Source organism: Barbus barbus (assembly GCF_936440315.1).
Source record: "Barbus barbus genome assembly, chromosome: 21".
NCBI lineage: Eukaryota > Metazoa > Chordata > Actinopteri > Cypriniformes > Cyprinidae > Barbus > Barbus barbus.
In genome coordinates, this window is record NC_136749.1 from 7,218,099 (window position 1) to 7,239,236 (window position 21,138).

The window sequence follows — 21,138 nt, forward strand, 5'->3', positions numbered from 1 at the left end:
TCATCAATATTAAAACAATAAAAGGCTTGAACTACTTCAGTTGTGTTGTAATGAATAAAGTCTAATGTTTATCAGTACATTACAGAAAATAATGAACTTTATCACAATATGCTAATTTTTTGAGAAGGCCCTTATATATATATATATAAAAGAGGTGTAACAGTACACAAACATGACGTTTCGGTACGTACCTCGGTTTTGACATCACTGTTCGGTACACCAGCAGGAAAAAACCTAAGCATAAACTGCTTTTTTTTTTTTTTTTTATTAAACGATGGTTTACTGAACAAATTGCTCTCTCTTTACACAAATTCAATAATTACAATTTTTTTTTTTAAATCTACCTCAGAAAATAAAACCTACCTCAGCTTCTGCTCTAAACTATACTGAGCCCTTTTATATTAGGAAGGTAACAATTAATAACAGAGCCCAAACTTAAATTTAAATAGGCTACTATTTATTTTTAACTATAATAAATCAACCCTCAAATTATAATAAAATGATAAAAAAAAAAATTGTATGCAAACATGTACATTGCGCTTAATGCAGTTTTTAAATTAACTTCTAAATTATATAATTTCTATTTGTCATTTAAATATCATTTTCACAGTGGCTGTCATATGTTTCATAAAATATATATTTAAATAAAAATAAATAAATTAAGATATCACTAACAGGTAAAATAAGAGTATATAGTCGAATATTTTGCAAAAATGCTCTTCTCTCGACTTAATTTCTCATGAACTAACGAGCGGTGGACACTGATGACTTGCCAGAGGTAAATAAAATGCTATGTGACATTTTGTTTACAAGCTGTTTTAATCATGTCTTTCCGCAATTGATACACTGATTGAGCGATTACACGAGGCATGAGATACTCATTGATGTTTGTTTTATGTTAAAACCAGAAGTAAAGAGGAAGTGGTGATCATGTTCACTCGCGCTCTATGCTGCCGTTTAAACTGAGACGCTCATACAGCTATGTCACACCATATCAAACAGCGCCAAACGGCATTTATTGTCTTAATTTCCTGAAAAAAAAATGTATGATTTGTTTGGTACACATGCCTACCGAACCAAAAGATCCACACTGAAATTTTTTGATGAATACCTGTACCGTTACACCCCTATGTAATCTTTGCCGTTATTAGTGAATGAGACCCATTGGCTCAATGAGACCCATTTTAGCCTCATGGCTTAAAGGTTTGAGGCTATTTGCCGGGCCTGTTGATAGCCCTGTCTCGCACTGGCGATGGAAAATCAGCCATTGTGTTCTCTTAAGTTCATATAAAATAAAAGTAGTAAAAGATGTATTTTGCATGTAAGTTACATTAAACATAATTTTGAACCTTGTGTATGTTTGCTTAATATAGGAATTAATAATGCAGACCATGCACAATGTTTTGTTAATTGGAATAATGAAATGTAACATTTTCACTAAAGATGCAGAATTTTAGAGGAACTTCAATATTGAGCAAGCAAGATTGTTGGCTGCAGGAGTAGAGACCCATCAGCTTGTGACATGTATTAAACAATGTTATTGCTAGCAGACTGCATTAAGGACCTATCATCCAGCACCAGTCATGTTAGAACTAGATAAAAGATTTAAAAAAAAAAAAACAGCAAATGAATACAAGAAAATTTATTTGCATAATACTTTATTTAGGATTGAGGACAGTGTTTTTTGACAAACACAGGGCTGTCAAACACCTATTCTAAATGACCTTCGTAACATCCTTACATGGGACGCTCTCTGGGACGAGTGACAAACTGCCACCACAGGGGTGGGAGGTCTCCTTCCTTGCGGGCCGGGGGCAGGGCCTCAGATTTAGGGCCATCAGCAGAGGTTTCAGTTTGTAGCTGCAAGACCTTTAAAAAAAAAAAAAAAAATTTTAGAAGATCGTTAAGATTTATTTTATCTTTTACAAATTAGCCTGATTAACCAGTGCCAATATACTGGCAGAAATCTGACTTAATATTTGGTTTCTGAGGAAGCTGTTGTCAATGAGGAGTACTTAAAATATTTTATATATATATATATATATATATATATATATATATATATATATATATATATATATATATATATATATATATATATATATATATATATATATATATATTCAGTGAGATTATTTTTTTAAATGAAATTTACATCATTATATTCAGTGGCATAAATCAGAGTAAATCCACATTATCTAAGGGTGTACATTTGAAGGAAAATTGTGTGGCCATATGCTGACCTCTTTGCCCAATTGTGTCTGGACATGCACTTGACTTCTTGTTCCCAGGTTTTGTAAGTTTAAACCAGCATCAGTTCTTATATTAGTCTCTAAATATGTTCATGGGCTGATAAACTTGCAGTCACTCTGTGGTATGGTGCTGTGGTATAGTCTTCCCATAGCATCAGCTATGGGAAAGGGAATGTCTTGGTTACATAACTCTTATCCTGATTCCTTGAGTAGGGAACAAGGTGCTGTGTGTGGCGTTACTGCTACAATTTCTTTGTAGAAATCTGAGGAGTGATAGCATGTTTTGAGGCACTGGTGTTTGCTCCAGTCAGTCAAAAAATATTACAGAATATGATTGTATAATATGGGGTTCAGACAATCATCAACCTGGAGAATGCTCCTAATAGCATTAGCTTCCGACAATGTATTTTGTTTCCTACTCAAGGAAATGTGAGGTTTTACAAGCAGTTCAAGAGTTTATGCAACAAAACCCTGACTATAAACGTGTTGATTGAGGAGTTGAATGATTAAAAAAAAAAAAAAAGTATAGCTGAAAACGAAGACTGATGAACACAGCACATAGAGAAGATGGTTCACATGGAGATGGGAAACTAGCGCACCATAGCACAGTATGCGGCAATTGCAAACAAAAGCTGATGGAATGACAGGTTGATGGAAACTGGAGGGCTACACAATGAGCAGTGGTACAGTTGTGCACTATAAACGCTGCCAGTGTCAAAGTACATTGGCTGCATACTGCTTCTGCTCTGCATTGCTTCCGCTATACTTACACGTCCAGAAACGAACATGATGTTACAATAAAACCCATTTTAAGTGGTTGAGCAGGAGTTCATGTAGTTGTTAGAGAAGAATCATTAGTATCTAAGATTTGTATCCCATTGACATTTTGCAATCAAACCAATAATTAAAAAGGTCATATGATGCTTTTTTAAAGATTTTGTGTAAAAATATGTTCACGTTTTATTGTTCAAAAACACATTTTTCAAATACTGTACATTATTGTAAGTCGTCTATGCCCCGCCTCTCTCAAACGCTTCGTTTTCTACAAAGTCCCTCCTTCCGACAAGCAGTCTGCTCTGATTGGCCAGCTGACACAGTGCATTGTGATTGGCCGAACACCACAAGCAGCATCAGAAATGTAACGTCCCTTTCCATAATTGCGAGCTTTAGCTTTCAAAATTATAGTAAAGACAGCTAATAATGTCCTTAGTTTTACCATCAGTTCAGGCCCGAGAGGGGAACAGAGTCGTGTGACAGACACTGATGAAGCTCGTATGTGTTTGCACACAAGCCGCGATTGTGTGACCGTTTCTCCCTCTCAGACACGCGAGCACACACACACACACACAAACGACGCTGCGCTGTGACTCTCTCTCACACACGAGCACACACACAATGCGCAAAATTCTGCATTTGAACAGTCAATTGCAAATAACTAATAACAAAACATACAGTCTCTGATTCAGAAGCGCCAGATTGTCATAGCAAAGTCAGAATTACCTCCTCTCCTAGGTTCACGAAACGGTCGTCCATAAAATGCGTTGCTATTCTGTTGTAAGTAATCTTAATTCCTAAATGCATCTAAAAATAAAGTGCTTTTGCTTTCACCTAGAAACAGCGTCTCCCTGATGCAGCTGCATCAACACTACTGCGGTTACTGAAACCACGCCTTCTTTCTTTGCACGAACATTTGGGCAGCATTATGCAAATATTTCCATATCTTGACGTTGAGATGTGGGGGCGTGTTTGAACGAGCTGTTTTAGGGGGGCGTGGCAGAGTCTTAACTTTTATAAAGAATATCGCTTTGGTTTTGAGACTTTAGTCTTTGCAACTTCAGGGATCTTATCTATGCACAATCAGCTTGTAACACTCCAAAGAGAAAGGAAAACTTGAAATCGCATCATATGACCCCTTTAAGCAAATTTTGAAGATCCAGTTATTGGTTAATCTGTTATTGCTGTATATAAACATTTACATCTCTGTATATAAATACATTTGTTAACATATTGATTTTTTTTTTCATATATCTGCAGCGATATCACTGGGATGAGATGGTGAGCTTGCAAGTTTGACTGTCTCTATTACTCCACCCCATCTGACTGCCACAATGGATGTTTCATCAAATATAGTAAAATTCACATTAATTAATTTGTTTTTACATTTGTTTGTCCTCTCCTCTAAGTGAGAGTAAAAGGTTGGTAGTCAACAGATTTGTGCAATGCAATTAAAGCGTCATGAAAGTCATGAAATAGATAAAACATTTCTTGATATTTACCCATATTCTTGATATTTAAACGGGTTTACCCTATAATAAAAACATACTGCAAGTTTCAGAACTCAAAACTCCCCAATTCAAAATATGAATTAGGGCTGGGTGGTATGACAGTATGTATCATTACCATTGGTATAAATTGTCTATCCTTAGAGATATTGAAGATCCTTAGAGTCTTTTATTTTGCAGTATGCAAATATCTCCGCATAGCACAGTACTAGTTAAAAGTTATATTACACCTTATATGCACACAGAAAGCTGCCTTTCTCAGACAATATGGGATCGCGAATTTGGGTCAGGTATGGTTTAGGTTTAAAGTTATTAAGTGCAATAAGCAATGAAAAAAACCCACACCCCTCACACACTGACATAAACCTGAACCGTGCGCACAGATAGCCACCTCTCTTAGCATGCAATCATGAATCGATGTGTAAACAGTCGGTTATATGTTAAATAAACTCAAAAAGTTGTAGTAGACAAATCTTATTGAATTTTCCCAAATTTGGTGTTTCAGTATATTGGATACATGCATTCAATCTTAAGGGGACAGCAGTGTAATTTACCTGCTTATGTCTGTGTCAATGTTAATCAAACAAAAAAAGAAAATCAGTCACTACTACTGACTGATCTTTAATAAAAATCAGTTCATATTTGATTCATACTGTGAAGACTGCAGCCTTTTAGTTATACACATGATTATTCAGTTTCTGTTGCAGGCTATTTCTTACATGTTAAATTGCCCCTATTATGGGTAATGAAAGGTTCATATTGTGGTTTTGGGAGTCCCCAACAACAGCTTGACATGCATGCTAGGTCAAAAAACACTTTCATTGTCTTATAATATGCATTTATTTTTACATTATTTGCTCAACGACTCCCAAATGATTGGTCCAATTGGTCTCGTTTTAATTTCAACATGCCTATAATGCCTGATAAAGCAACGTTTGTGAGTGCAGTGCTGCTTTGTGCACAATCATTATTGGGTAAACAGCTATTTTACCGCTCCAAAAGTGGCACCTAGTGGCAAAGTATGAATTTGCATTTTCATTCAGACCAACTTGAAAAGACCAACAAGTGGGTGGGCAATATGCTAATGTTTCATGTTGACATCAACATGAAACGGCTTGGGATTCATTTTAAAAACGACTCGTTTCATTGATTCAGAGTTGACTCTTTATTTTGAGAGACAATAGCTTTATACACAGTGCACTTTCAGATTTAAAACTTTGCAGGATGTTTTCATTTACTTAGCGCTGTTACACACTGCATGGAAGGTCACTACATATAATTTGTATTTTTGTTCTATTGTGTTTGTGATTTGCTTTATTCTTATTTTTAATGACAAAACTAAAATAAAATTAATTGCTATACTAAGATATATCGTTATAGTGTAATAAAATTTCTCATACCATGAAATAAGACTTTAGTCATATTGCCCAACCCTAACTTCAAGGATGTAATATGATTGGTTTAGGCACACACGATCAAAGTTGGTCATTACACTTTCCCAAATGGTAAAGGCTGCTGACCTTGGTATTTCCCAATGATAAGACCAATTATTGGCATGCAAAGTCGTGCTTCATGAGTCCTGTGCTCTCAGCAGGTTATGACTGGTTGAATAGTAGTGGTTTGGCTAAAGAGTATGACAAAGCCACATAGGAGTAAAGAGCTGCCAGCAAATTCTCAAATAACACAAATCCAAGGCGATTCACGCATGGATGACGATTTCAAAATACAGATTCAATAAACTCAAATTTTTGTCCAGTTATACATACAGGTGCATCTAAAAAAATTAGAACATCGTGAAAAAGTTCTTTTTTTTGGTAACTTATTTCAAAAAGTGAAACGTACTCTGCGACTGAGGCATGCAGCTCATAACATGGCCAGGAACGCAGTACGCGTTCCCATATCTCAGGGAACCGAGGTTATTATAGTAACAGAGTACGTTCCCTTTCGATATTCCACTCGTACTGCGTCGTAAGATGCTTGTATGGGAACCAGTACAATCACACCGTGCTATGACGGGGAATGACTCAAAACCATAACTCACGTGGAAGACGACCCAGGGGAGGTAAAAATACACCAAGCACAGGCTGAGTCATCAGGGTCATCCATGGCCTGGGTGTCATCCCCTATAGTTGACACTTGATGTCTATATAATATGGACCGTCCAAGTGAAGGAGGGACTTGAACAATGTTGGTCAAGTGAACACCTAAGACTGTTTAACTAGCCGGAGGCGGCGAACTAAGCAGAAAGGACTCTTGACTCCAATGGGGCACTGCAAGCCAAAGGAGGAGTATGCTAGGGTGATAGCATCCACTAACCACCTGGAAATTCTTTGCTTCGTAACAGGGCGACCTTTAGCGTGGTTACCGAAGCTGACAAAAAGCTGTTCTGATCTCCTGTATGGGGCGGAATGCTCGATGTATATTTGAGAGAAATAGGCCTTTTGTGTACATGGAAAAAGTCTTAGATCTTTGAGTTCAGCTCATGAAAAATGGGGGCAAAAACAAGTGGTGTTTATAATTTTGTTCAGTGTGTATATATATATATATATATATATATATATATATATATATATACACACACACACACACACACACACACAGTGGTGTGTTGGCCCCCTTCCTGATTTTTTTTATTTTTTTGCATGTTTGTCACACTTTAATGTTTCAGATCAAACAAATTTAAATATTAAATCAAAGATAACACAAGTAAACACAACATGCAGTTTTTGAATTAAGTTTTTTATTATGAAGGGAAAGCAAAATCCAAACCCACATGGCCCTGTGTGAAAAAGTGCTTGCCCCTTTAACCTAATAACTGGTTGGGCCACCCTTAGCAGCAACAACTGCAATCAAGCGTTTGCGATAACTTGCAATGAGTCTGTTCCATGAACCGCCTTTTTCCACAGCATCTCAATAGGTTCAGGTCAGGACTTTGACTAGGCCACTCCAGTCTTCATTTTGTTTTTCTTCAGCCATTCAGAGTTGGATTTGCTGGTGTGTTTTGGATCATTGTCCTGCTGCAGAACCCAAGTTCGCTTCAGCTTGAGGTCACGAACAGATGGCCGGACATTGTCCTTCAGGATTTTTTGGTAGACAGCTGAATTCATGGTTCCATTTATCCCAGCAAGTCTTCCAGGTCCTGAAGCAGCAAAACAGCCCCAGACCATCACACTACCACCACCATTTTATACTGTTAGTATGATGTTCTTTTTCTGAAATGCTGTGTTACTTTTACGCCAGATGTAATGGGACACACACCTTCCAAAAAGTTCAACTTTTGTCTCGTCAGTCTACAGAGTATTTTCCCAAAAGTCTTGGGGATCATCAAGATGTTTTCTGGCAAAACTGAGACGAGCCTTTGTTCTTTTGCTCAGCAGCGGTTTTCATTTTGGAACTCTACCATGCATGCCATTTTTGCCCAGTCTCTTTCTTATGGTGGAGTCATGAACACTGACCTTAACTGAGGCAAGTGAGGCCTGCAGTTCTTTAGATGTTGTTGTAGGGTCTTTTGTGACCTCTTGGATGAGTCGTCGCTGCGCTCTTGGGGTAATTTTGGTCGGCCGGCCACTCCTGGGAAGGTTCACCACTGTTCCATGCTTTCGCCATTTGTGGATAATGGCTCTCACTGTGGTTCGCTGGAGTCCCAAAGTTTTAGAAATGGCTTTATAACCTTTTCCAGACTGATAGATCTCAATTACTTTCTCATTTGTTCCGGAATTTCTTTGGATCTCAACATGATGTGTAGCTTTAGAGGATCTTTTGGTCTACTTCACTTTGTCAGGCAGGTCCTATTTAAGTGATTTCTTGATTGCGAACAGGTGTGGCAGTAATCAGGCCTGGGTGTGGCTAGAGAAACTGAACTCCGGTGTGATAAACCACAGTTGAGTTTTAACGGGGGCGCAAACACTTTCACACAGAGCCATGTGGGTTTGGATTTTGCTTTCTCTTCATAAAAAAACCCTTCATTTAAAAACTGTATGTTGTGTTTACTTGTGTTATCTTTGATTAATATTTAAATTTGTTTGATGATCTGAAACATTAAAGTGTGACAAACATGCAATAAAATAAAAAAAAATCAGGAAGGGGGCCAAAACTTTTTCACACCTGTGTGTGTATATATATATGTTTTTTTTTTCTCTGACCACCTGAGCCTGATGCCAGGTCCACTGTTCCTGAGCCTGATGAATGGCATGATGAATGGCAGCTTTATGAATGGCAACATGATGAATGGCAGCTTTATGAGACTTCTGAGCATAGGCAACAGACAGAAAACAAAATTAAACTTATTCTTGACATTTATTTGGCCAAGGCTATTTTTTAATTAATGGTACGTTTATCTTTCTTCTTTAGGACATGTTTAAACACCTACTTCTTGTGTGTGCATTACTGGCTTTATTACAACAACAAACATTCTATTACCACTTGGCAGACATGTTCAAAAGTCTTTGAGGTCCAAGAGTCAGTCTCTGAGGTGGAGTCTAAGTCAGCTCTCAAGTCTTTGTTCTATTCTCATACTCGCTCCGCTCTGCCCCACGTCTTCCACGTCTCACGGACGAGCTGTTTATACGCAGCCTGTCTCGTATTGCTCTTTAACGCTCACGGTCTCGCGCCTGGTTCTGCTCCGCAAGTCTCTCACGAGTGCATCTGGCAATATGGACGAGGCCTGCCGCACGTGCACAACCTGTGTCAACTCGCGCCTGGCTCCACGTTTGAAACGAATGCAAATTAAGTCTAACTGCTTGCCAATTTCACTTGGATGAAATTAAACATTCAGCACATTTCCCACTTGTTCTTAAAATCCCAAATACTTAAAAATGAATGAATCAGCCCGCGTAACATGTAATACTTTAATAATTGACTAAAGAAATACAGTTCTTTATTTATAAAAAAATAAACAAATCTTTCCTGCGAAATTCAGCAATTCTGTAAAAGTAGTAATACCAGTATAATCTTCCCTGCAGAAAAAAACCCCAGTAGAACCCCTCCCAAAACACAATAGAAAATGTAATGGATTTAAGGGTTATAATGGGAATGGTATTTTTTTTAATGTAAACTATAATGGTGTCTACTGGTATTTGATGCATTCTATTGGTGGGATGTAATGTAGCAGATGGCAACCAATAGAACAACAGTAATTCCTATTGGAATAATGCCCAAAACAAAAAGGAATTTTGTAATGGTTTTTATGGAAATTATAAGAATTTCTGTCTTTCTATTGTTTTTTTTGTTTTGTTTTTTCAGCAGGGTAACGATACTCATACTGTGCTGCACATTAGTGACAATATTGATCTGAAGCTTGACTTTGCGATTTGATTTGCGATTTTTAAATTAGCAATCTCAATGAGATATTTTCCCCAAATCGCACAGCCCTACCACCTATTAAAATCTGTGTGGCAAAGCTGGGTGATGCACTGCAGCGTTGGGAGAATGTATTGTAGACATTTGCAGACCACTACCAAGTTATGTGAACATAGGTAGTTTTAGACAATAAGCTGAGTTTATTTAATATTGAGTATTGGCCAGCTAACTGAACATAGGTAGTTTTAGACAATAAGCTGAGTTTATTTAATATTGAGTATTGGCCAGCTAACTGATGGCATACAAAATTGTTATTTTCTCTGCCAACTAAACCAAAGTCACAGAACCGCTGTGTGACTGACTTGCAGTAGGCGCATAGAGTGGTGTACCATTCCTGAATGAATCAGAGTCTTTGAAATCATTATTATAGACAACAATTCAATGACTAATTATTACAGACAGCCACTTCATTTTATTCCTAAATGAATGAAGCATTTTGAATGAATAGATTGAATAAAAGGCTCCTTATATTAACAATGAAATACCGACAACTAGTGGCGATATTACTTTCATAATTCAAGTATCATTTCCTTTTATTCATATTTCTGTATTAAAAAATATTGTATAAAACATTAATCTCATTTCATTATATAGTCCCATGCCAGTGGGATAACAACATGATTTCATAAATTTGTATAAAGTGCTCTATGAATAAAACTCAAAATAGAAATATAATAGATGTGGTGTGAAGGTAAATGGCACAAAGTCATTTCTTTTCATATCCGTCATATTAAATTCTTCCTTTGTCTAAAACGCAGCGTATTTTCTAAAACAAAAGTTGTAAGTTCACAAATTGATACTGGTCTGCGCTTCATTACAATACATTCTCCACACTCTGCAGTGTGTCGTGCAGCTTTGCCACACATTTCGATAGGTGGTTAGCTATAATAAAACAGGCGGTGTGCCGAAGGGGCAAAAGGCTCTGTCTCAGTACGGTTTGTGGCAAGCCAATCGTAATCTGGCTTTTTGATGAAGAGAAAGAGATAAAATGTAGTAGAAATAAACATGTTAAGAATCCATAGAAGTGGAGGACTACTACAGTATTTTTCTTTGTTGTTTTTTTAGAACTATTATTATTATTATTATTATGTTGCAATTTTTGGTTGACCAATCAGCGGAGAGAGGCGTTTCACATGTAGAGATCAAATATTCAAGTTGTTTATTCGTTTTTTTATCCCTGAACGTAAAAACGAAAAATGAAGCCGGATTCTTGATTTTTCGTTTTGTTTGAACAATTGAAAAGTTAAAATGTGCCATTTTTCATTTTCCAGATTTCAATATTAAATTAATAAACGATTGGACGGAAGATACCCTGATTGGAAGGTCCTTGTTGAGAAACATTTGTTTCATTCTCAATTGTTTATTTTACTCAAAAGTTTATTTTATTTCATTCATTTATGAAAGAGTTATTTTGATGAGCCATTTTGTTTAAAACAAAGCATTTTTTGTTTGTTTGTTATAAGGTAGAATAATAATTGAGGTCTTTTCGTTTGTAGAAGTTTTTTTTGGTTATGCTTAATGCATTTGTCAGCGTGGTGGAGTGAAGTGGAATCTTCATTGCTAACGTTGGAAAGGATTAACGCTGACTTGTTCGTCTGGTAACACTTTATTTTGATAGTCCACTTTAGACATTCTACTAACAGTAAGTAACTTTGCAACTACATGCCAACTGGCAGTCATTTGAGTATTAGTAGACTGTGTGCTTAATATCTTCTAACACTTTATTTTGATGGGTCCACAACATACTATTAGAAACTTTGCAAGTATATGTCAACTTATTCTATTAACCCTAAACCTAACCTTGCAGTCTACTCTGAAAGTTAGTAGACATGTAGTTACAAAGTTACTTATAGTTAGTTGACTGTCTAAAGTGGACTATCAAAAAGTGTAACCGTTTGTCTCTCCGCCATGGAGGTGCTTTAAGACTGCTTTGATGCTCTACAATACGGATTATAACTTTTCATCAAGGACGTTTACATCAGTCATCGCCTCTTTTGAACTCCTTCAGTGACTAACATAATTACAGATAAGACTGTTCGGTCCCACTTTATATTAAGTGTCCCTAATACCCGTCTACTTTACATGGTAACTAGATGTGTATGTAGTATGTAACCACAGTGTAAGTACACATCTACAGCTGTAATATTTCTGTAACTACACACAAAATGGTATGTGCACGTACAAATGTGTAACAGGACATTGGTAACAACACTTTTTTCACTTCATTAAGTACTTGTGTAACAGGAATTATATAACTACATTTTGTAACAACAGTATGTATAAGAGTAATTGGAACAATTTGATACAGGGGGTGGAGATGGGTAGGTTTAGGGATATGTAAAGTGGGAGGAGTTGGATCTCGAGTTGGTGCACCACAGTAATACCAGTGTACTTACATGGTAACTCCTCAGCAACTGTCCACTTAATATAAAGTGTAACCTCCTGGACACCAACCACAATTTATATGTAAAGCCTAACTTACTGGCCACTGCTGTGTAACAGAGTAATTACATGGTAAATCCATAGGAATTGTCTACTTAATATAAAGTGTAACACTTTCCTTACCAAAAAGTTCTGTTAGTCCTGTTACACATTTGTACACAAATACCATTCTGAGGGTTGTTACATGTGTGTAGTTACACAAACATTAGAGCTGTAGATACTATGTACCAATGTGTACGTACACTGTGGTTACATACAACATACACATTTAGTTACTATGCAAGTACACAGGTATTAGGGACACAATATAAAGTGGGACCGTATCTTTGACTTTTGCACATATAATGCTTGCAAATACAAGGACTTAATTCATAGTTTGATCGAGAGGAGTCAAATGTTCATCTTAGATGATCAAGTGCTGTTTGGTTGACACTTATGTTTGATGCAAAATGTGTATAGCTTCTCTACGATCAATACAATTGAAAAGATTACAAGTTCAGAAGAACAGTTTTGTGGCCGTCTTATTTTATTGCGTAGATTAGATCATCGTTGATGTTGGAAACCCTCACAAAATAAGACATATAACTATCATTGTTTAAATAATATTTGTGTGGTTATAACGTGCAACGCTCATGTGTATTTATTGAAATCACAGCCTTTTGAAGTTTGTCACATTAAGCCATATCACAATTTTGCTCTTTCCGTCCCCAAATTTAAGACCTTTTGAAATCATAATTAAGAATTTCATGTACAATTTAAGACTTTTTATGGCCTTAAATTTGATAACTAAATTTAAGACTTTTTAAGGACCAACGGAAACCCTGAAAAATGAATGTGCGTGTTAATCAATTTTACTATAGGAAAATTATAATATTTGTGTTTCAATTAAAAGCTGTAATTTTGATGGAAACCTGAAAACAGGTTTGCAAACGCGACAACACAAATTACAAATCTGGTGAAATACTGTAATTGTGCCCGTTGTGTACCCAAATGCACGTTAAATTCACAGCATATGCAGAGACGGAGTTAGCTGCATTTGCCTAAACTGATACTGTGAAAGCACTAGGATCACAAGCTGATTGCGTAAATAAAGTAAGCGCTTCGCTTTGAAACACGCAGGGCAAGACACTATATACTTAAATAAATAGAAGATTTTTTGGAATGTTATGAGGGCACTAAACCATATTGCACTGACCATATTGTTTGACAGATGCTTTGCCAAAGCAATAACTTCAAAGACATTTTATGTTATTATGAAAAGTGTAGGGGTGTCCCCGACTAAGGATTTTCATAGATGAATTGGAAATTTTGAATCTTGCCGATAGTCGACTGATAGTTGAATCATAATCTCATGAACACTCAACAATAAACGTGGAACACACAACTATAATACACTATCCATTCACCACACTCACTAATTTTCTTTATTTTCTCACACTAATTTGCACATACTTGAACTGTACATACATAGTTGTCTATATTATATATTGTGTTTTTGCTGCTTTGTACATTGCCTTTTGGTTAATTGTTGTTATTCTTTTATTATCGGTGTCCTGTCCTATTACTGTCTTTCTGTTGCACTGTGGAGCTTGTCACTACAACAAATTCCTTGTATGTGTAAACATACTTGGCCAATAAAGCTCATTCTGATTCTGATATGTTTGGGGGCGGGGACAAAATACATTACATTTCCACAGTAATAAATACTGATGTTAACACACAGGGAAATCGTGTAACGGACGCCTTGCAGATAATGTTTTAGGTTTTGATTAAAAGACAGTTAACATTAAACATAAGCAAAACCCTAAGAATTCACATTTTTTACAATAGTGTTCTCATTATAACTGTCACGAATCTGGTCCATGCTCTCCCGATTAACCACCACTAGAGGTCACCCATTCACCACTATGACTTTTTCACTCACAACACATTGGACTCAATTTCCCATAATCCTTTTCACTGACGACATGCACAGCTGTTCACTATTTCGCCCACACCTGATCACCATTTCTCAATCAGTATCACACTATTTAACCTGGGACTTCCTCTTGCTCTCGGCCGAGTATTGTTAGCGTTTATCACTCGCATAGCGATAGCAACTTTGCAGAGCCATTGAGCTAGTCCTAGTCTTGCCTTGTTTATCTTGCCGTGTCTGACCCTGCCCGTGTTTTCTGGATTATCTCTCTGCCTTGCCCCTTTGGATACTGTTCGCCGATCATCGACCCACGCTTGCTCCACAGATTGCTCTGTCTTGCCTCTGCCATACCTGTTTGCTGTCTCCCGACCCTGCCTGTATGACCATGTTTTATAATAAAGCTTTGCACATGGATCCACACGTCTCACGTCTCGTCAGCCCCGTAACAGAATACTCGGCCACACAAGGATCCAGCGGCTTTTCAAGTGGACATTGGCCAGGTATGGACTCTGCACGACTGTTATTAACCCTCGAGCAGGGCTCGCGGCCGCTCGAGGATTATATTCAGGAATACTTAGACCTCGCCTATTTTTCTGATCTGCCGGACTGTGCACTCATAGATTTTTTTTGCGAGGGCATTAATCAGCCACTCCGGTCACAGTTAATCCGCGAGGGTCCCCGTTCATCTCTCAGTCAATTTATGGATTATGCTTTGCGGTGTGTGGGCTCTCCGTTCACTGTGGGTGTCGCGGAGGAACGCGACACCGCACTCACTCGCGAAACGGTGGTAACAACAACACCCCTTCACGTCATCGCTGTCAAGCCAGAGTCTGCTCACGTCATCGCTGTCAAGCCAGAGTCTGCTCACGTCACGCCGGTCAAGCCAGAGTCTGCTCACGTCAAACCAGAGTCTGCTCACGTCACGCCGGTCAAGCCAGAGTCTGCTCACGTCACGCCGGTCAAGCCAGAGTCTGCTCACGTCACGCCGGTCAAGCCAGAGTCTGCTCACGTCACGCCGGTCAAGCCAGAGTCTGCTCACGTCAAGCCAGAGTCTGGTCACGTCACGCCGGTCAAGCCAGAGTCTGCTCACGTCACGCCGGTCAAGCCAGAGTCTGCTCACGTCACGCCGGTCAAGCCAGAGTCTGCTCCCGTCTCAGTGCTCCAGCCAGAGTCACACCACGTCTCAGTGCTCCAGCCAGAATCACACCACGTCTCAGTGCTCCAGCCAGAATCACACCACGTCTCAGTGCTCCAGCCAGAGTCACACCACGTCTCAGTGCTCCAGCCAGAGTCACACCACGTCTCAGTGCTCCAGCCAGAGTCTCTTCACGCCTCCGCCGAACTGCCAGAGGCTGTTACCACAGATTCAAAGTCAGTCCTTCGAGTTCTGATATCCAGTGTGATGGACCCACCACTGATGTCGGTGGGAGTAGCTGGCATTCCCAGGGCCTCAACCCTGGCTGTTACCACAGATTCAAAGTCAGTCCTTCGAGTTCTGATATCCAGTGTGATGGACCCACCACTGATGTCGGTGGGAGTAGCTGGCATTCCCAGGGCCTCAACCCTGGCTGTTACCGAGACTGTTCCCCTGACCTCAGTGCTTCCCGTTATGGCAGTCGCCATTTTGAGTGTGTGGGCTGCCTCAAGGCCTCTCCGGTCCACGAGACTGTTCCAGTGCCACCAGAGGTGGCGGCTTCGGCTGCAGAACCTCCCGAAGTGGTGGTACCTACACCCGTATCCCGAGAATCCAGTTCTCAAGTCACGGCCAGGAGTGCCAATCCTGAATCCCGAGAATCCAGTTCTCAAGCCACGGCCAGGAGTGCCAATCCCGAATCCCGAGAATCCAGTTCTCTAGCCACGGCCAGGTGTGCCGTTCCCGATCCTCAAGTGTCCGCGCTGCAAGAGCGCCCTCAAGTGTCCGCGCTGCAAGAGCGCCCTCAAGTGTCCGCGCTGCAAGAGCGCCCTCAAGTGCCCGCTCCTCCAGAGTGCCCTCAAGTGCCCGCTCCTCCAGAGCGCCCCAAAAAGGCCGTCTGTGAACACACGCCCTGTCCTGTCACGGCCAAAGAGGCCGCCTGTGAACTCACGCCCTGTCCTGTCACGGCCAAAGAGGCCGTCTGCGAACTCACGCCCTGTCCTGTCACGGCCAAAGAGGCCGTCTGCGAATCCTCGCCCTGCCCTGTCACGGCCAAAGAGTCCGCCTGCGAATCCTCGCCCTGCCCTGTCACGGCCAAAGAGGCCATCTGCGAATCCTCGCCCTGCCCAGTCACGGCTATGGAGGCCGTCTGCATATCCTCCTCCTGTCCTGGATATGTCACGAATCTGGTCCATGCTCTCCCGATTGACCACCACTAGAGGTCACCCGTTCACCACTATGACTTTTTCACTCACAACACATTGGACTCAATTTCCCATAATCCTTTTCACTGACGACATGCACAGCTGTTCACTATTTCGCCCACACCTGATCACCATTTCTCAATCAGTATCACACTATTTAACCTGGGACTTCCTCTTGCTCTCGGCCGAGTATTGTTAGCGTTTATCACTCGCATAGCGATAGCAACTTTACAGAGCCATTGAGCTAGTCCTAGTCTTGCCTTGTTTATCTTGCCGTGTCTGACCCTGCCCGTGTTTTCTGGATTATCTCTCTGCCTTGCCCCTTTGGATACTGTTCGCCGATCATCGACCCACGCTTGCTCCACGGATTGCTCTGTCTTGCCTCTGCCATACCTGTTTGCTGTCTCCCGACCCTGCCTGTATGACCATGTTTTATAATAAAGCTTTACACATGGATCCGCACGTCTCACGTCTCGTCAGCCCCGTAACAATAACGTTAGTTAATATTACGTTAATATTACGACTTATAGGCTATCTCCACAAAATCCCCCGAACGCATAAGTGAATGTGTCTGCTCGGCATTAACTCATTTTGTGGACGTGTTCTTCTCACAACATGCAGAAACAAGCAACTAAACTACAAATTTGCAGCATTTTATTATAATAGTGTTCTCATTATAATGTTATGTAGGACAGTCCCAGTCATAGTTATTAAAATCATGCATTGTTGTTTGTAGTTTGTATAAATAATATATACACGATATATAAACCGACTTAAATGTTTCTGATGTGTCTGAAATCACGTGTACCCTACCTGATCGAAAAAATCCAGTCTTGGATTTGAGTCTTGTTAAAATTTAAATCCCTGCCGCCAAGATGCTCCTCTGTCTGTCACGGATTATGGAAAGTGAAGCTTAAATCTATAGGGGTGGTTGGATTTATTCACGCACGTTAAAAAATTTATTTAAAGCTTCCTTTTCAGATTCTTATTTACAGCATTATCACAATACGCTGTATATTAACTTATTGAGAGAAAACCGGTAGTACTATGTGAAATTAGACATCTGAGCACCCCCATATAGCCAAAATGGCATGAACATAACACCCTGTGAATATTCGAGTGCGAGTCGAATCAGTCTCCTCCTATCGAAGCATCGAATCGTCGACTATTTGGGGTCACCCCTAGAAAAGTGTAAAAATATTTTCAGCTTATGAAACTGTGGTGGCCGCCAAAGTAGTAAATTAAATGGGAAACATTGGATTACATTTCAATTGAAATGACACAGATATGGTTACTAACTGTCTCCATAATAATCTTCTGATATGTGCAACACAACTGAGTGAAGAATCACTGCACTGCTTTTCTTCCAAACAAAAAGTTGCATCGTAATGGCGTTGATTTCATGGTGAGTTAAAGGACATACAAACTAATTTTAGTTGTAACCATTGAAAAATTAGGTGATGTCATTTAACCTCCCATGAGGGTGATGGTCTCGTTCAGCAACCCTGACAGCAAAGCATCTGGTTTGTGTAAAAGGCCACAGAAAGACATGATCATGCATACCTCTTTATCCCAGCTCTGAACCCGCAGCTTTTTCCACTGTTCCCTCTTAGCAAAGTAATCAGGGTACATGGATTTCTCTGAGGGATGCCAATGATCTAGACACCATTCGGGAACCTAGAACAGTGGAAATGTAAGTGTACAGGTAATTACAACATTATCACATCACAAAAGTAAGTGCTTAGTCTTTTAGGTATATAATTATGGTCAGTTAGGTTTTATCTGCTGTTGTTCATGAATTAACAGAGTTGTTTTTTATCTGCATCATATTACAGACCCATGCCTGCTGGATTAATATGCATTTGAGGAGATACAAAAGGTGTTTCCAAAGCAATACGTACACATATGAGGTTAATTTCTCTAATATAATACAAAATGCATGAGTGAAAATTATGCTAAAGCTATTGATCATTAATGTGTTTTTTGTTGTTCTACAACTAATCAGTTATTTTTCTCTAAATCTCTTAATCCTATCTAAATGATCTGATAATTTATTAATTCTTATACTGTCCCAGATGTATATGACTTTTTTCTTCAGATAAACACGATCTTAAGATTTTTAGAAAAATAATCCATCTATGTGAGACCATATAATGCTAGAGGAAGGGACCTTTAAAGTTAATGCTTCAAAAATGAGAGAGATGTTGTGAAGATGTCTTTAGTAGATATTTATTCCTCCACTGGGCTCATATGAATTACTGTCACAATTGCTGTGCTCACAGAGATTGATTATTTTTCTAAAAATCGTTGCATTTATCAGAAGAAAGTAAATACATGGAGGTTAGCATCAGGGTGATAAATGAGAAGATTTTTTTCTTTTTTAAGGACTACCTCATTAAATTAAATGGATTGTCAGCAAATTAAAAACAATAAATAAGACATTCTTTATACATACAGAATAGCATGGAATCTCATTTTATATACTCTTTTCAGGAAACTGAAATGTTTGTGTTACTATGCAAGTTAAAGTATATTGAGTGTGCATTCTTTTTATTGTTTTTATGTGCTCAGGGAATATTATTCTTCTCAAATGCTCTTTTGTTGGTTTTGATTGCTTCTATTGTCCTCATTTGTAAGTCACTTTGGATAAAATCGTCTGCTAAATGACTAAATGTAAATGTAAAACTCTTAACATTTAATTTGGGATTTTTTTTCTGATTCAAGCATTGTTAATGAACAACTATTACAAATTACCATGTTTATTTACATTATTTTTCTGCATTTTGAAAAATAAATGTTTTGAAATGTGAATGGAGAGCGGTGTTTTTTTTAACTAGGTATAGCTATTCTCAGTGTTCCTCGGATCACAGATTCAATTAAGTTAACTAAACTTAAATGGCTTAAGTAAATAGGACTTAAAATAAGCAAGGACTACTTTTAATATATTAGTAAATAAAACTTAAATTACACAATTCAATTAAGTTAAAATTACTAATTGAATATTAATAATTGAATTAAGGCAACGAGTTTGCACAATGCAATTAGGTCAACTTAAATTACTTTTTACAGTGTGGCAACACTGGTTTGCTGTACCCTCATCACATATGAGTATACATATCTCTCGCGCACTGTCGCTCTCCCTCTTTCTCGGACACACTCGCACTCTTTCTCTCCCGGATACACTCGCTCTCTCTCTCCGCGTTCGCTTCACTTTTGTCTAGCCCGGCGCCTCATAATCACACAATCCCTGCTTCTCAATGTGCATACTATCCACCCTATCTGCCCTAAAAAGTATTGAAAATTACTAATATCACATAGAATTTAGGATGGATAGTGTGAACATTGGGACGCAGGCAATATTACCTTCCACACTGCGATGACGGCAAAAAGTTGGGGTCAAACCTTATCAAACGATTAATTTCCGTTAAAATATTAACGCGTAAAAATTGATTAATCACATGCGTTAACACGTTAACGTTGACAGCCCTAGTGTAAGAATACTTGGTAATAAAGCTCTTCTAATTCAGATTTTTGGGTGAACTAACCCTTTAATATACAAATATGGTTGGAAAAAATGCAATGATACTTTTAACCTGTTAACCTTCGCCCCCCATTTTGGGCCTCACAAGTGAAAATAACCTACCTAAATTAAAACGGTAACAGTTCCTGACAAAAGTGTGCTACACAAACAAATTAGGTATCTTTGGAAAGAAGACACCATACATGTCAAACTCAGGCCCGCGGGCCAAATTTGGCCTGCAATTTAATTTTATTTGGCCCGCGAGATCATATCCAATAATGTATTAGAGCTGGCCCGCCGCGCCAGTATATAGCGCATGCACCCCTAAGACTACGAATCCCAGAATGCTTTGCTAACGCGTTGCCGCCGACGCGTCAGTCTACAAAGCATTAGCAAAGCTACGAGTCACCTCACTCAAATTTATTCCACCCCTCACGAAAAATGGCCAAACGAAAGGGAGAAAACAGGAGCTTTCGAGACAGGTGGGAGGCAGATTATATGTTCACCATCTTAAAAGACAAACCTGTTTGTCTCGTATGTGGAGCCAACGTGTCTGTAACAAAAGAATATAACATACGACGACACTATGAAACAAAACACCAGGACAAGTATAAGGATCTGGACGAAAAGCAAAAGCTCCAAAAGGTGGAGGAGATGAAAAGAAGTCTGACTTCATGGCAAACTATGTTCACCAAAGCAAAATCCCAAAGTGAGGCTGCTGTAAAGGCTAGTTTCATTGTGACAGCAGAGATCGCCAAAGCTGCCCGGCCCTTTAATGAGGGAGAGTTTGTAAAAATGTGCATGGTCAAAGTTTGCGATATCGTGTGCCCAGATAAAAAGCAAGTGTTTTTAAATGTGAGTCTGAGCAGAAACACCGTGGCTGAGCGTGCATGTGAGCTTGCCACCAATCTACAAGAACAGCTGATGGAAGAGGGAAAAGATTTTGTGGCATATTCACTTGCTGTAGACGAGAGCAGCGACACATCAGATACTGCCCAGTTGTCAATTTTCATCCGTGAAGTGGACTCAAAA

General features: G+C 39.0%; 1 protein-coding gene across 1 annotated transcript in view; it reads right to left on the reverse strand.

Moving 5' to 3' along the window:
* Window positions 1-1,648: 1,648 nt before the first annotated feature.
* The window catches only part of LOC306887877 (NADH dehydrogenase [ubiquinone] 1 beta subcomplex subunit 9-like), a 53,163-nt gene continuing 33,673 nt past the window's right edge, over window positions 1,649-21,138 (reverse strand). The window contains exons 3-4 of the mRNA XM_079445881.1: window positions 18,150-18,263; window positions 1,649-1,869 (exon numbers count right to left, since the gene is read on the reverse strand). Of these exons, the coding sequence (XP_079302007.1) occupies window positions 1,738-1,869; window positions 18,150-18,263 (246 nt within the window). The 3' untranslated portion in view covers window positions 1,649-1,737. The remainder of the gene's footprint in view (window positions 1,870-18,149; window positions 18,264-21,138) is intronic.